We start from the raw sequence: 15,800 nt of genomic DNA, 5'->3' as shown, positions 1-15,800 counted from the left end.
ATTTCAATCAAACTCCACAGCTTAGAAATGAAAGGACATTTCCAAACATAATGATGTAAAGAAACAAACACTTTTATTGGACTAATAAGACCTGAGAGTGCTCGCTTTGGTTCTGGATATATATATATATATAAAAATAGAATGAAAGCTGTTGCACAACAGGGTCTTGCAAAAAAGTAATTATTTATTATTGCACAAATCGACGTTTCGACACTCACTGGGGCCTTTGTCATCGAAACATCGATTTGTGCAATAATAAATAATTACTTTTTTTGCAAGACCCTGTTGTGCAACAGCTTTCATTCTATTTTTATACATATATCCTGTTAGCACCAGGGCTACAAACCCAGATAAGTGAGTGCAGGAGGCATCCTACAATTTTTGTATATATATATATATATATATATATATATATATATATATATATATATATATATATATACTCCTATCAATACTGCCAAAACCAGAAGTCAGTTATTGCGGATCTGCAGAGGATATGGATAACTATTATAAGCCTGAATACAAATCCTCTGTAGAGCTGTAACAACTGATGTTTTAGCAGAAGCCAGGCGAGGATGAGATGTGGAGTTCTGAACATTGGACAGTGGAGTGACAATGTACAACCAGGAGCAGTGTTTTATCACAGTATCTTTGACAAAGCATTGAAAATAATAAATGTTGTACAGGATAGAGCTATTACTGGAAAAGGGTCCATTTTTTTTACTTAAACGTAAGTGTTACATTTTCTTTAGATAACTAAATCAAATAATTTCCTGCTTTTCAGTTGGTCTTAACAGGCCTGGATTTGCGGCAAGGCCGCATAGGCCCGGGCCTAGGGCGGCATCAATTAAGGGGCGGCATGCCGCCCAACCGCACAAGCAGTTTTTTGTCAGAACACTACCGCCGATCGTCTAGTGCTCCGAAACCAAGCTAAGAGGATGCACATGCGCGCTATCTTGAGAGAAGGAAGGGCGTAGGACACCGGCCTCTTAGTGGATGCGCATGCGCGCTATCTAGAGAGTGAGAGCGGGTGACGGAGGACGCTGTCCTCTGGGCGCCCTCAGGGCAAATCTGGCCCTGGGTCTTATTTTAAATAGTTTTTTTAATTATTTGAGTTCCTTTTATGCTCCTTTCCAGTTTTTAGATTGCCCTGTGAGAGCAGGGGGTTCCCACGTGATGTACAATACTATCCATTATCAATATATGTAAGACATTGAGACATTTTGTGCCTTAAGCTACCAGAAAATGCCTTACCTTTTAAACAACAAAGGGATTGTTTGTTCATATATTGCAATATATTTAAGCTAGCCAACATGGTTGCCCTTTTATTGGCCACCACTGGGATCACCTGACTATAGTTGGAAATGGTGGGAGCTACAACATGCTCCAGTATAAACTATAACAAACAAAGGAATATTGTGTCATCAATCATTTTTAATACCTTAAGAGGGGGGTGCAACGAGGCTGTGACCACAAAATTCATGCAGACAAATACAAGAAGTCCTCTGCACCCAACCCATAACCGCCTTACACATGGTTGTTCTTTTATTGGCCACTACTGGGATCACCTGACTATAGTTGAAAAGGGTGAGAGCTACAATATGGAGCTGGCCACTGCTGTTGTATAAACTATGACAAACAAGGGAAAATTGTGCTCACCAATGATTTTTAATACATTAAACGGGAGTGCAATGAGGTTGTGATCACAAAATTCATATATGTCCTCTGCACTGAACCAATTATCAATGTATTTAAGACATTGAGACATTTTGTGCCTTAAAGGGATTCTGTCACGAAAAAACATGTTTTTTCAAAATGTATCAGTTAATAGTGCTGCTCCAGCAGAAATCTGCACTGAAATCAGTTTTTAAAAGAGCAAACAGATTTTTTATATTTTATCTTGAAATCTGACAGGAGGCTAGACATATTGTCTGTTTCCCAGGTGCTCCCATTCATGTGACTTGTGCTCTGATAATCTTCAAACACTCTTTACAGCTGCACTGCAAGTTGGAGTGATATAACTCCCTCTCTTTCTCCCCAGCAACCAATACAATAGAACAATGGGAAGGTAACCAGATAACAGCTTTCTAATACAAAATAACAGCTCCTTGGTATATATGAGAATAGCACTCAATAGTAAAAATCCAAGTCCCACTATACCCAGTTACATTGAGTTGGAGAAACAATAGCCTGCCTGAAAGCAGCTCCATTCTGAAGTGCTGGCTCTTTCTGAAAGCACAGGATCAGGCAACATGACTTGCCTACACACCATTATTACAAGTAAAAAAAATATACTTGTTGGTTCAGGAATAAAAAGTTATGGTTGAGTGAATTATTTGCAGTATAAACAATGTAATTTAGAAATGAAAACTACACCATACAAATCATGACAATATCCCTTTAAGTTACCAAAAAATTCCCTCCTATTTGAACAACACAGGGATTGTTTGTCCATATATTATAATATATTTAAGATGGCCAACTACGTCGACCAGTCCTACACTCAACTTTGATCTGATTCATTCAAGAATTCTACTGCTTCATTATTTATTTTACACAGGGACTAAGTTTTAAATGCAACTTTCATGCTTTAAAGGTTAAAACTCGCACCGATTACTGTTATTCCACCGGGAAGACAGCAAGAAACTCTTGTGTGGAAGAGCCCTGAAAGCCACTTTGATCATATGACAGACTTTAATGTAAAATTGCACCTACTATGCCTAAAATTACTCTCTGCGTGAGTAATTTTAGGAACACTTCACAGATTTCAGGCGTTTTTCCATTCATATTGGACCACATACCTAATAATAATCATTAGTTCCTAAAGGAACTAGCTCTTAGCACTGCTGTGTTCTGAGCTACTGAAAAAGCCAGTTTTGTATACCACCCAAACCAAGCCATGTAGCATTATCCTTACCATCGCTTAGGAAATAATCCACCTAAATTAATGCTTATTTTCTGTCTGTTTAATTTACAATAGACTCAGAAGGAGAATCAGAGGAAGAAGAAGCCCCCAAGAAGGCAAAGAAGAAAGGCAGCAGTGAATCAGCATCTGAGAAGAAACAAAAAGGTTGGAATTTCTGTTTTGGCCCATTTATTATTTTTTTTTCCATCAATGCCAAAATGAAAATTGCATGCAGCAGATTAAAAATTTACAGTTTACGTATTTTAGATCTAAAATTATATCTTGTTAAACTACTTTGGTTGAATCCCTACTCCAGTGCTTTCATGGCTGTTCATTACAGCATTGACCTTTACCCTGAAAATCAAAGTGTCAATAACTGCAATAGCATCTAAACAATTTGGTGCAGATGGAATTTTGATAACATGTACCAAAACTGACAAAATCCCAACACCAAACATTTTAGCACATTGGGGGTTATTTATCAACACTGGGCAAATTTGCCCATGGGCAGTTACCTATAGCAACCAATTGGTGATTAGCTTTTTCAAGCCAGCTGCAAGTAGAACAATGAATGCAGCAATTTGATTGGTTGCCATGGGTTACTGCCCAGTGTTGATAAATGGCCCCCACTGTGTTCAATTTGTGTCGTAGTACAAGATAAGTTGTGTGTATTTTAACTAATTGGCTATAATTGCTTCAGATACAATGCTATCTCATGACCACTTGTACATTGGTGTTATAGGGAAAACACTGCATTTTGTGTAAAAAATATGGCAAAATTGCACTTTGTGCACTGTGCCTATTTTGGATGAGTCATCATGTGTTTCAGAATGCATGCTTTTGAAAGCGCTTGGATTTTTCAAATCCTCCATCCTAATTTTGTTTTGTCCATGTTTTAATGGACATCATTGAAAGCGACCCCCTTCTAGAGCTGGTGCTATCCTTTCTCAGTGGCCCTCTGGTGCCTATATGCAAATACAGCCAGAAGCAAAGGGAGACTAAACCCCTAAACACCTTTTTATGAGATTCTTACAACATAACTGTAAAATTAAAAAAAAATTGAATATCTTGCCATTAAGCTGTTTTTGGAAAATGGCCATGTATAGATTTATTGATAACATAGCATATATATTAATGTAAATACACATACATACCTGTATATAAAAATAACAGTAGATCTTGAGATTACTCTAGCCATGGATTTTATGTTGAGTGTTGTGTTGTCCAAGTATTTATCCAAGCACTGCTGCTTTATAAAAACATTATACTGCTGAATTTGTTGCTATGAAATGAATAAGTCTGTTCAAGCAATGGCTGCTAAACTGATCCGATTTGCAGGCACAATATACCACATAACCAAGCTCAGCACCCTTTAAAACGCAAGTATATGTTTTCTTACTGTAGCAATGCTTTGCTGAGAAGTTTTTCAGTACTATGATATTCATCAGATAGTAAATGACTGATTGAAGCTTAGCCTTAAACACTACTTGGAGCATGTTTTTTTTATTTTTTTTTATTTAAAACTGCTGTGTTGATCTCCTATAATATGAAATTGTGCATTCTCATTGTCCAGATAAGTAGCCTGTGATAGAAACATGTCAGATTGAAGCTCAGCACCTTTGAAAACCCCTACGTACATATTTTCTCCTTTACATGCTGCTGAGTGGATTTATGCTACAAGGGAATGGTGCAATCTGATTGGGTAGACAAAATGGGTAGATGTGATTTAAGGTAAATGGATGGGGTCATTTATAAACACTGAGCAAATTTGCACATGGGCAATAACCCATGGCAACCAATCAGCTGTTAGCTTTCACTGTTCTAGTTGCAGCTGGTTCAACACTCAACACCTTTTAATTTGGCACCTCTAGTACTTTTATTCTAGTACTCTTTTACTTAAGGGGCATTTCCTTGGGGTATACATTTGTGTTCAGAATAACAGCAGTGTGTTTAAAAAAGTGAATAAAGCTCAAAATCATTATAAAAACTTTTATTTCCATACACGCAAAGGCATTGGGAACACTGTACATTCTTTTCCAATTCAATCCAAAACATGAGAAAATAAAGAAAATAGAATATTAGGCTGTTCCCAAAAACAGCAATATCTGCATTCTTCTTTACAAACTCATTCACAGTTTAAACTGAAAAATGTTTCAAGATTTTGATTTCTTTTGAGTCACTGAACTAATATTTAGTTTCTGAGAACTGTTGCACATCTTTGTTGCATGGAGTTGACCAACTTCTGGCACCTGTTACATAGCGTTCCAGGAGGGCAAAGCACTGTACAGCAACACAATAAATTAGTAGTGACAAACAAGGGGTCATTGAAGTACAAAGTTACAATAGGTGAATTATTAGAAATACAATTTACATACATATAAAATATAATTACAATACAGATTAAGTGTTTGGTGTCAAGGAAACAAAAGGCTAGAGGACCCTACCTCTAGGGTTTACAGTCTAAATGGGAGGATAACATACAGACACAATTCTGAGGGGTATTAAGGTGCTGTAGGTTACAGTTTGTTACACTGTTATATAAGTGCAAGTTCCAATTTCAGGTGTTATCCAGGTACTCCCAGAGGTAGTCTTTGAGCTTTGTTTTAAAAACACTGAAGGGGGATTCTCTTTGCAGAGATTCAGGAATGGCATTCCAAATATAAGAGTTGCAAGAGAGAAGGGTTTGATACGTGAAACAGCAGTAGTAGTGGGGGGTACAACCAAGCGGTTGCTCTGAGAGGAACAGAGGTTTCAGCCAGGAACATATAGAGAACAAGAGATGAGATGTAGTTAGGTGCAGAGGAATGATTGGCTTTGAAGGTTATGAGGAGGAGTTTATAAGTCATTCTTTGTTTTATAGGAAGCCATGATAAGGACTTCAGCAGGGGAGGGGTCTGTACCCTTTTGGATGATAGGAGGATAATTCTGGCAGCAGTGTTTAATACAGACTCTAAGGGGGAGAGATAGGCATTAGGGAGGCCAGTTAGTAGAAGATTACAGTAATCTAGTCGGGATAGGATGAGAGCATGCATGAGCGTCTTGGCTGCAGAAGGTGAACGGATTTTGGCAATATTGTGTAAGAAAAAGTGACAGGTTGTGTGATCAGAAAAGGAGAGAGAGGAGTCAAAGATTACCCCCAGACAGCGTGCTGATTTGACAGGATTAATGAGCATGCCATCAATAGAGATAGTAAATAGGTGAGTAGGACCAGGCTTAGGTGGAAAGATGATTAGTTCAGTTTTTGTTAGGTTGAGTTTGAGGTGGCGCTGGTTCATCCAATTTGAGATAGCTAGGAGGCAGTTAGAGATTTGAGCCTCTGTTTCAGCTGTTAATGAAGGGGTGGATAAATATATTTGGGTATCATCAGCATACAGATGATAATTAAAGCCAAATGATCGGATGAGATCTCCCAAAGATAGAGTGTACAGGGAGAACAACAGCGGACCAAGTACAGAGCCTTGCGGAACTGCAGATGAGGTGTTGTTAGCATAGGAGACAGTGAATGATCGGTTAGAGAGGTAAGAAGAAAGCCAAGATGCAGCCTGGTTACGGATGCCAAGCGAATACAGAATCTGCATCAGGAGAGAGTGTTCAACTGTATCAAATGCAGATGATAGGTCAAGGAGGATAAGGATGGAGAAGTGACCTTTGGTCTTACAATTATGGTAATATAGATGGCATACAGTACATTAGTATAGGTTATTACCTATGTATGTCACACTGCGTTTCCCAAACCCTCTAAAATTTAGGTGAGCATTCCCTTGCTTCATATGTAAGTTTGATTAACCGAAGCATTTTGTTTACATGGTTTATCCATTTGGTTAGATACAGAGGAGATCCAGTGCATTATTAAATTTTGCATAGAACAACAATGATCTCACTGTCAGCCTAGTGTGGTGTGTGTGGGGATAATGTCTTCTACAATTCCCAGGAGGCAGTTTTCAGGTGTGAATAAATTCAGTAATTCTAGAGCCTCTGTTATATGTGTACAGATGTCTGCCCAATATTTTGTTATCAGCGGGCAAGCCTATATCATCTGCCTCCATCCAAATGTAAAATGCAACCATTGTGTATTTTATATTTCAGACATATGGGTTCTATCAACCCATTTTGACTAAATTGTTAGGTGTTAGATATGTGTGTAACAGAAATTTGTGCTAGATCAATTTATCTCTGGCTGATACCAAGAAGCCATACTAATGATCTGTCGCTTCTTCCCACTGGACATCATTAAGTGCTGGTAAATACAATCTCCAAGTATCATACGCTTTCTGAAATGGTGAGGGGATCGTAGACATGTAGTTAGTGTATAAGTGTGAGATTACTTTATAGGGATGCTTTAGATAAGAGTTTATTGAAAATTCTAACAAATTTGCTGTTAGATTACTGAACTATGAATTAAATATATGCCTAAACTGCAAATATCTAAACATGGGTACCGTAGGGATATCCAGGGTTTGTTCCAGCTTTGCTTTATCCATAAATAAGGAATCACATTTATGGATTCTCAAGTTTCTCAAGTTTCTCAAGTTTCCTGGGAGCCCAGAATTCTACTGGCTCTGCATTGTGAAAATGTTTCAGAATGTTTCAGATATGAATTGTTCCACAAGAAGGTAAGGGGACAAGAGAGGGGGTTTGATCCCAGCATCTTCGTGGTGGTTTGCCAGGCCTGGTAGGGTGCCATCATGCATGGTGGTAGGATTGGGTAGTCTTTTAGTTTCCGAAAGGGACAATATTTTAATCAGCAATAGGGAGTGATCGGATAAGGACCTAGTGTTGTATTCAACATTATTTTAGGTAACAGTTCTGTGGAGGTAAGTAACAGGTCAATCCGTGACATTGTCTGATGGGATAGAGAATGGCAAGAGAATACCTTAGCCTATGGATTTTTTACTTACCAGGCATCCTGCAGTCCTACTGAATCTACCCATTGTCCCAGCTGGGTCGGCCTATTGTCATTTGAGTTAAGTTTATCAATATCAGGCTGTAGGAATCCATTACAATCCCCCACCCAGCATTGAGGTAATGGTGGTAACAGGGTTACTTTACATACGATTAAATTCAGTAAATCTAGTGAAAGTGGTGGTGGGATATACACATTTTTCAATATAACTCATAAGTTAGAATAGTACAATGCATTATGGTAAATTGGCCCTAGTGATCTGTAACTATTTGGTGGAGGGTATCTGTTTTTTTTTTTTTTAAAGTTTTTATTTATCATTTTCAATACAAACAATAAAGGCAAAAGGAAAAGAAAAGATAGAAGAGAGAAAAGAAAGTGCAAGACAGCAGTATGCACCATTGTACAAGACACGCGAATTAACATACATTCCATTCCATAATACAGTGAGGGTTAGTGGTCCAACATCACTTCCACAGACCCAACGATAACTGGAGTAGAAGATGGAACTAAACCTGTAGCTGAAACAGTAGTTTAATTGCCCACATCCTCAATAGTATGAATGTCTAGCCAGGGGGACCATATCGCGTCAAACTTCCCAGAGGAAGTCATATGTAAGTCGAACAGAAGGGAGTATCTTATTAACCAGGTTGACCCAGTGGTCCACAGTCGGTACAGTATGTCCCATCGAGTTTATAACAATTATTTTCTTTGCATAGAAGAGTAAAGTTTTAGCAAGCGTTCTAGACCTGTTTAGCGGGAGAAGGTCGTCTACTAGGCCCAATAGGCATAGCTCAGGGCTACAGACATTCGGGAAGGCAATATTATCGACCAGGTAGCGTAGCACACCCTTCCAGAACTCATGGATTAAGGGGCATTCCCAGATGAGGTGGAAAAAGGAGGCATCAAGCCCTTGACATTTAGGACAGACGGAATCCAACCTCACCCCCATTCTCTGCAATTTTAATGGGGAGCAATACAACTGATGTATCAATTTAAACTGGATCATCCTGTCCCTGATCGAGATAAGATCTCGATACAAACCATCAACAGCATCATCCCACTGCTCATCACCAAGGTGGGGGATAGTTAGCAACCATTTTCGTTTGGCTCTATCAAAGGGGGGAGGGACAGAGTCCATCAAAGAGCTATAAAGACGTGACGTGAGCTTGCCCGTTTGTGGATTATGGAGCACTGTTGCGACTGATGGGGAGGCGTATTCGATGGGGAGCGAGCCAAATTGTGCATGAAAAGCATGGCGAAACTGTAAGAACCTATAAAATTGTATCCCAACCCCTCCGACTTTAGCTTGTAGTTGCTCAAAGGATGGAAACATATTGTCAACAAGGAGATCGGCTAGTGTCCGAACCCCCAATCCAGGCCAATATTGGACATCCTGTAGTGTCCTAAAGTGAGGGAGACGAGAATTACCCCAGAGCGGTGTAAATGGGGACTGAGCAAGTGAGGGGTGACCGGTTATACGACATGCGAGGGTCCATGCCCTAAACGGGGTAGTGATTGTCGATGGACAGGCTGCATAGTCACACAGTTTCCTATAAGGGAGATGTCTCAATGCCTCCCATGAGCCTAGCTGAAGGGCCAGAAGTACAGTGCCCGTATTCGTTTCATCCATGTGTATCCAGCTGTGCATATAATACATTTGGCTTGCCAGAAAATAGAGGTGTAAATTTGGAAGTGCCAGACCGCCTTTAGAAATTGGAGCGGTGAGCATTATCCATGAGAAACGCGGGACCTTATTGGCCCATAAAAAGGGTATAAGGATTGAGTTGATGCTTTGAAAGATAGATTTGGGGATCCAGATTGGGGAGTTATGAAGCTTGTACAAGAATTTAGGGAGATAGATCATCTTAAATAAATTCACTCTGCCCCACAGAGTCAAAGGCAGAGTAGCCCAAACCCCCATAGCACTCTTGAACTGGCTAAGCACAGGCTGTATATTGTCAGCGATATACATGGATGAATCAGATGTGATGAATATCCCAAGGTACTTAAATTTGGACACCCACTGAAGGCCTTGAGTAGTACTAGGTGGATCAGGAATTGTGTCCAGTGGGAGAATGACCGATTTATCATTGTTAATGACCAGACCTGAGTAGACCCCAAACTTCTGAAGTGTCAGTAAAGCTGTTAAAAGAGAGGCCTGCGGATCCGCTAGGAACAGGAGAAGGTCATCCGCGTACAAGGCCAGGAGCATCCGCGTACACCAGGAGCTCCTGGTGTCATCCGCGTACACCAGGAGCATACAACCAGAGCATAGCAATACGATACTAGTACAGACATCAAATCCTGAATCAGCAATTCTAACATTATCATGCATGTGTCTTGCAGCAAGCAAAAGAAAAAGAAAGAAAAAAAGAAAAGACCAGAGAAAAGGAAATAGTGTAAAGCAACAATACCCATGAAAACCCACCCCTGCCCAGCCTCAAAAACTTAGGAGGGCCTTGACCCCGAACCTTAGGAACTTCCTCGGGGGAGGAAAGGCAGCAGGAAACGCTCAGATGCTGGCTGGGATGGGCAGAGATATTTGTCCATGCGCGTGGCACCAGGCTTTGGCCCATATTTGCCCATGATGAGAGGCAGCTTCTAGTGAGTTTTGTAATCCGTAAATCAGCCACAAAGCCACAAAGCCCAGGATAAGTACAGGATCAATCTATCAGGCACGGAGCAGCTAACAGACACATCTGCTCAGGTCGCCATCTTGGATCCGCCCCCGAGGGTATCTGTTTTTAAATCAATATAGTTACTCCCCTTGTATGAGTGGAAAAGCTGGAGTGATAGGCATGTGCAACCCAGGCCTTTTTCGGAGCCATCACTTTTTACCCTACTAAATGTGTCTCTTGAAGGCAAACTATTGTAGGAGACCACAGTTTGAGTGAGTTAAAGAGCAAGGCTCTTATCATTAATGCCTCTTATGTTCCATGAGGCAATCGCGATAGTCATCATTTTATAACATTAGTGACATGTATATCAGTGAGGTACTGTACCATGGGGGGGGGACAAGAGAGGGGGTTTGATCCCAGCATCTTCATGGTGGTTTGCCAGGCCTGGTAGGCCATGCCATCATGCATGGTGGTAGGATTGGGTAGTCTTTTAGTTTCCGAAAGGGACAATTTTGCAATGCTTCTAGCGAGCCAACCCGATGTGCCTGCAGTATAACGTTTGGATTGTCCTGGTCCTGTGCTAGCCACCAATGTATGTATGCTAATTGTTATGCCAAATAATAGCAAAATAAATTTGGTAGTCCGAGACCCCCCCTGTCATAAGGCGACGATAATGCCTTGGAAGACACCCATGGTATTTTATTGTTTCACAGGAAGGGGGTAATCATTGATTGTATCCCTTTACAGACCTCTCTAGGTAGTGGTATTGGACTGTTATGGAATGCATAGAGATACTTGGGTAAGTATACAATTTTTATTAAATTTACCCTCCCCCACAAAGTCAGTGGTAAAGAGCACCAGATTGAAAGCACAGTTTTTAACTTCTGATTAATGGGTGTGATGTTTAATGGAATGAACTGGTCCATTTGAGGTGGATTTATATTCCCAGATATTTGAAGGAATTTACGGTTTGTAATCGATCATCTGCCACCATTCCTATTTGTGTCCCTGGTTCTATGGGGAAGATAGTGGATTTCGACCAATTAATGCGAAGTCCAGCATATGTAGTAAATAGGTCAAAGATTTTTAGGACTACCCTTAACGAAGGACCAGGATCTTAAAAATACAACAAGACATCTGCATAAAGGGATATCCTTTCTTCAATGTTACCATACTTCAGACACGTTAATAGGGGGGTATCCCGAACCATTAATGCCAGGGGTTCTATTGCCAATGCAAATAGCATTGGCGAAAGTGGGCATCCTTGGTGAGTGCCCCTTTATAACTTTAATGGTGGCGTGATCACCTCATTGACTTTAATTTGTGCAATCGGTTGCTTGTATAGTTGTTTTATCCATTTTATAAATAGTTCACCTATCTAACTTTTTAAGTACCGCCCAGAGATAAGGCCACTCAATTGAATCAAATGTTTTTTCTGAATTTAAGGCCACTATGATTTTTTTACCTGGGTTGTCATGGGGTACCTGTAAATTATAGTACAGACACCTGAGATTAACATCTGTAGCTCAGCCAGGCATGAATCCTGTTTGAGGCTAGTGGACCAACAGGGAGATTACAGATGTTAATCTATTGGCGAGCACTTTAGCTAAAATTTTTGCATCAGTGGACAATAGGATGCAAGTAGTTCAAGATCTTTGCCCTCTTTATGGAGAAGTACAATTAGTGCTGAATAAAAAGATAAAGGAAGGACCTCCTGGTCATAACATTGCGTTAGTATAGTATGTACCATTCACTCGGTAGCCCTTTGTGTCCCCGTGATTTGGAGCTGGCCATGGAATTAGTTGCATCTCGTATTTCCTGTATGTTATGTTGTGGATTATTTAGGAAATTGGCATGTGGTAATTAGACTGCCTGTTTCGTCCCTAACTCTTGAAATTACTGTTTGAGGGGAGGAAATTTTGGATAAATTTGCATAAAGTAGGTTTTTTTTGGATGATTTCTGTTAATTTACATTTTAATCTTATCTGTGCCTATACCAATTGTTCATGATTTTCTTTTGTTGGGGTTTGTATATAAATTGCCTCAGCTCCCTCTACCTGTGATTGGGCCATGGGCACTTCTTGCTTGGATCAAGATCAAGATCATTGCCCCTCTATTAACTACCTTAAAGGCATCCCATAGCACAAGTGGGGCCACTGATTCCTCATTGTCCTCTCGGTAATGAACTGTTGAGTCTCATGCCTTTTCCAGTACCTCAGTATTCTTAAGCCACATTGGGCACAGATGCCATCTTTTAGCTGAGGTATGAGGGGAGAGTAGGATTTTAATCAGCAATAGGGAGTGATCGGATAAGGACCTAGTGTTGTATTCAACATTATTTTAGGTAACAGTTCTGTGGAGGTAAGTAACAGGTCAATCCGTGACATTGTCTGATGGGATAGAGAATGGCAAGAGAATACCTTAACCTATGGATGTTTTACTTACCAGGCATCCTGCAGTCCTACTGAATCTACCCATTGTCCCAGCTGGGTCGGCCTATTGTCATTTGAATTAAGTTTATCAATATCAGGCTGTAGGAATCCATTACAATCCCCCACCCAGCATTGAGGTAATGGTGGTAACAGGGTTACTTTACATACGATTAAATTCAGTAAATCTAGTGAAAGTGGTGGTGGGATATACACATTTTTCAATATAACTCATAAGTTAGAATAGTACAATGCATTATGATAAATTGGCCCTAGTGATCTGTAACTATTTGGTGGAGGGTAAATGGGTATCTGTTTTTAAATCAATATAGTTACTCCCCTTGCATGAGTGGAAAAGCTGGAGTGATAGGCATGTGCAACCGAGGCCTTTTTCAGAGCCATCACTTTTTGCCCTACTAAATGTGGCTCTTGAAGGCAAACTATTGTAGGAGACCACTGTTTGAGTGAGTTAAATAGCAAGGCTCTTATCATTAATGCCTCTTACGTTCCATGAGGCAATCGCGATAGTCATCATTTTATAACATTAGTGACATGTATATCAGTGAGGTACTGTACCATGGGGGGGGACAAATAGGGAGAAACAATAAACAATAAAAATGTTTGCCTGTCCATCCCACCCTGCTCACCTTCCCAACCTGGGGAACATAAGGATATTGCCTATGCCTCTGCTTAGGAGCAGGGTTAAAACAACAGAGTATGAACTTTTAACTTTACCAACATTTAGTCTTTTGTAGCTCCTCTGGAATTCAGGAGAATTCTCATAGGTGTCTAGGTATAGTGATTACCCATTTTCAGGTTCAGTTCCGGTGTCCCGTTTTAGGGGAAAAGTCCCCTTAGTATAGTAAATCCTTAGAAAGTCTGATGTAGTGGTGTTAAAGACTTTCATAATACGCCTGTCTTCTAAGGTGTTATGCCTGTAATGTGTATGGGTAATCACTTGCCAGGAGGTAACTGTGCCACTTAGTGCCTCTCAATCCAGTCCATTGATTCTTGTGGGGTTGTGAAGAACCTCGTGGTGTTGCCATCTATCACATGTAGCTTGGCTGGAAAAATTGTTGAGTACAAGATGCCTTTACCCGAAGCTTGCGTTAGACTTCTGCAAATTAAGCTCATGGTTTTTGTACTTCTATGGTATAATCTTCTATGGTATAATCTAAAAAATGTTTGCATCTCCAATTTTCCGTTGAATATATCTTAAGACCTCGTCTCGGCCCAGATAGTTGAGGATTTTTCGGCGGGGTGGTCTTTTTGCAGGTATTCTATGTGTGCGGTCAGTTAGGAAACATTCAGAGAGATGATCACTTTCCACATTTGCTTTAATGAAGGTTTCCAGGAATACCTCCAGATTTGGGCCCTCAGAGCCTTCTGCAATGCCAAGCACGCGTTTATTGTTTTGCCTTTGCCCTCCAGGTCATCGGTTCGCATGTTGCAAGTGCGTAGCTGTGCTTGTAAGTCTCTTATGGTTTGTGGTATTTCTCTGGTCGAGTCCTCCAGCTCTGATATGCGACGTTCAGCTTCTGTAGTTCTTTCTTGCAGCATACTCATACTCTACCTGAGTGTCAATTTTCACTTCTACTGCCTGTCACGTGTCTCAGATAACTTGGAGTACTTTTTTAGTGAGGGCTCTGGTGTAGTCTGTTCATCTGCTGGCATCTCCGGCGGGCCTGTGGTGGAGATGAGCTCACTTTGTTAGAGCGGGCACCATCTTGGGAGTGTTGTCGGACAAATTTATCCATCTTATTCATGATTATCCATTTACATACTTTTAGGGTCAGGCGACACAGGCAGATTCGGGGAGATTAATTGCCTGGCGACAAATCTCCTCTTCTTCGGGGCGACTAATCTCCCCGAACTGCCTCCCCTGTCTTCCCGCTGGCTAAAATGTAAATTGCCAATGGGATGGCACTTGAATTATTCATTTTCCGAAGTCGCCCGAAGTTTCCTCGTGAGGCAACTCACGACATTTTGCTGCAACAACAGACATTCTCCAATGCTTTTTCCTGCTTGGGTGTTATTCTCATGTCTACCACTAGGGACTAGACCTAGGTAGTGGTAAATACAATGGGAAGGGGAGAAATAATAGCTGTCAAAGCAGTTCCATCCTGAAATGCTGGCTCCTTCTCAAAGCTCACAATGCACTGAGATGGCTGCCTCCACACCAATATTACAGCTAAAAAAATACACTTGTTGGTTCAAGAACAACATTTTAAAATCCCTTTAACAACTGACTGAAGAAGTTTTCTGCTGAAACTGACGTCAGAAAAAGCAAAGACGCTGACCTAAAATTTTGTGAACGAATGTAAGAAAGACCACATATCTGATTTGCAGGCTTGTTTGTACAGTGCCCAGGAAGTGCTCAATGCTCTCGTGGAGTAAGAGGAAACTTTAAGTGTTGCCAGCATTCCTTTCTGGTGGTAGATGAAGGCGATTAGGCTTTTGATACAGCGTGAGATAGACACTTTAGTCGCTTTATTGCCCTTGCTTCTGGGTCTTTAAAAGACGAATAGAGCCTCCGTCTTCTGAATAGGCTCTGTTCTGTGAAGATATAACTTGAGCATTCTCACAACATCCAGGTTGTGCATGCATCATTCCTTCTGGTTGGCTGGCTTAGGGCAGAAGGAAAGAAGTATGATTTCTTGATTGAGATGGAATTATGATTGCATCTTTGGTAGAAAGGATGGAATTGTATGGAGTACCACCTTGTCCTTGTGCGGTACCTGCTTTGCAAACTTTCTCTTCCTTCTCTAGAGCTTTATGTAAGTTTATAACCTTCAATTTTAATTATATACATTTGCTGCTCAAACTTCTCACAAGTTTCTCACAAATAACTGCTATCTGAAGTGTGGTTATATGAAATTATTCTAGAAAGTCTGCCTCCCAATTCAGTTGTCCTGGGACTTGAGGTGACAAGAGTTGAGCTCTGC

General features: G+C 40.5%; 1 protein-coding gene across 1 annotated transcript in view; it reads left to right on the top strand.

Moving 5' to 3' along the window:
• tulp1.S (TUB like protein 1 S homeolog) overlaps positions 1–15,800 on the top strand; it is a 71,364-nt gene that overhangs the window by 24,507 nt on the left and 31,057 nt on the right. The window contains exon 4 of the mRNA XM_041583842.1: positions 2,981–3,070. Coding sequence (XP_041439776.1) covers positions 2,981–3,070 — 90 coding nt within the window. The remainder of the gene's footprint in view (positions 1–2,980; positions 3,071–15,800) is intronic.

This window comes from Xenopus laevis, chromosome 2S (genome assembly GCF_017654675.1).
Source record: "Xenopus laevis strain J_2021 chromosome 2S, Xenopus_laevis_v10.1, whole genome shotgun sequence".
Lineage (NCBI taxonomy): Eukaryota > Metazoa > Chordata > Amphibia > Anura > Pipidae > Xenopus > Xenopus laevis.
This window is presented reverse-complemented; position numbering and strand designations above follow the sequence as displayed.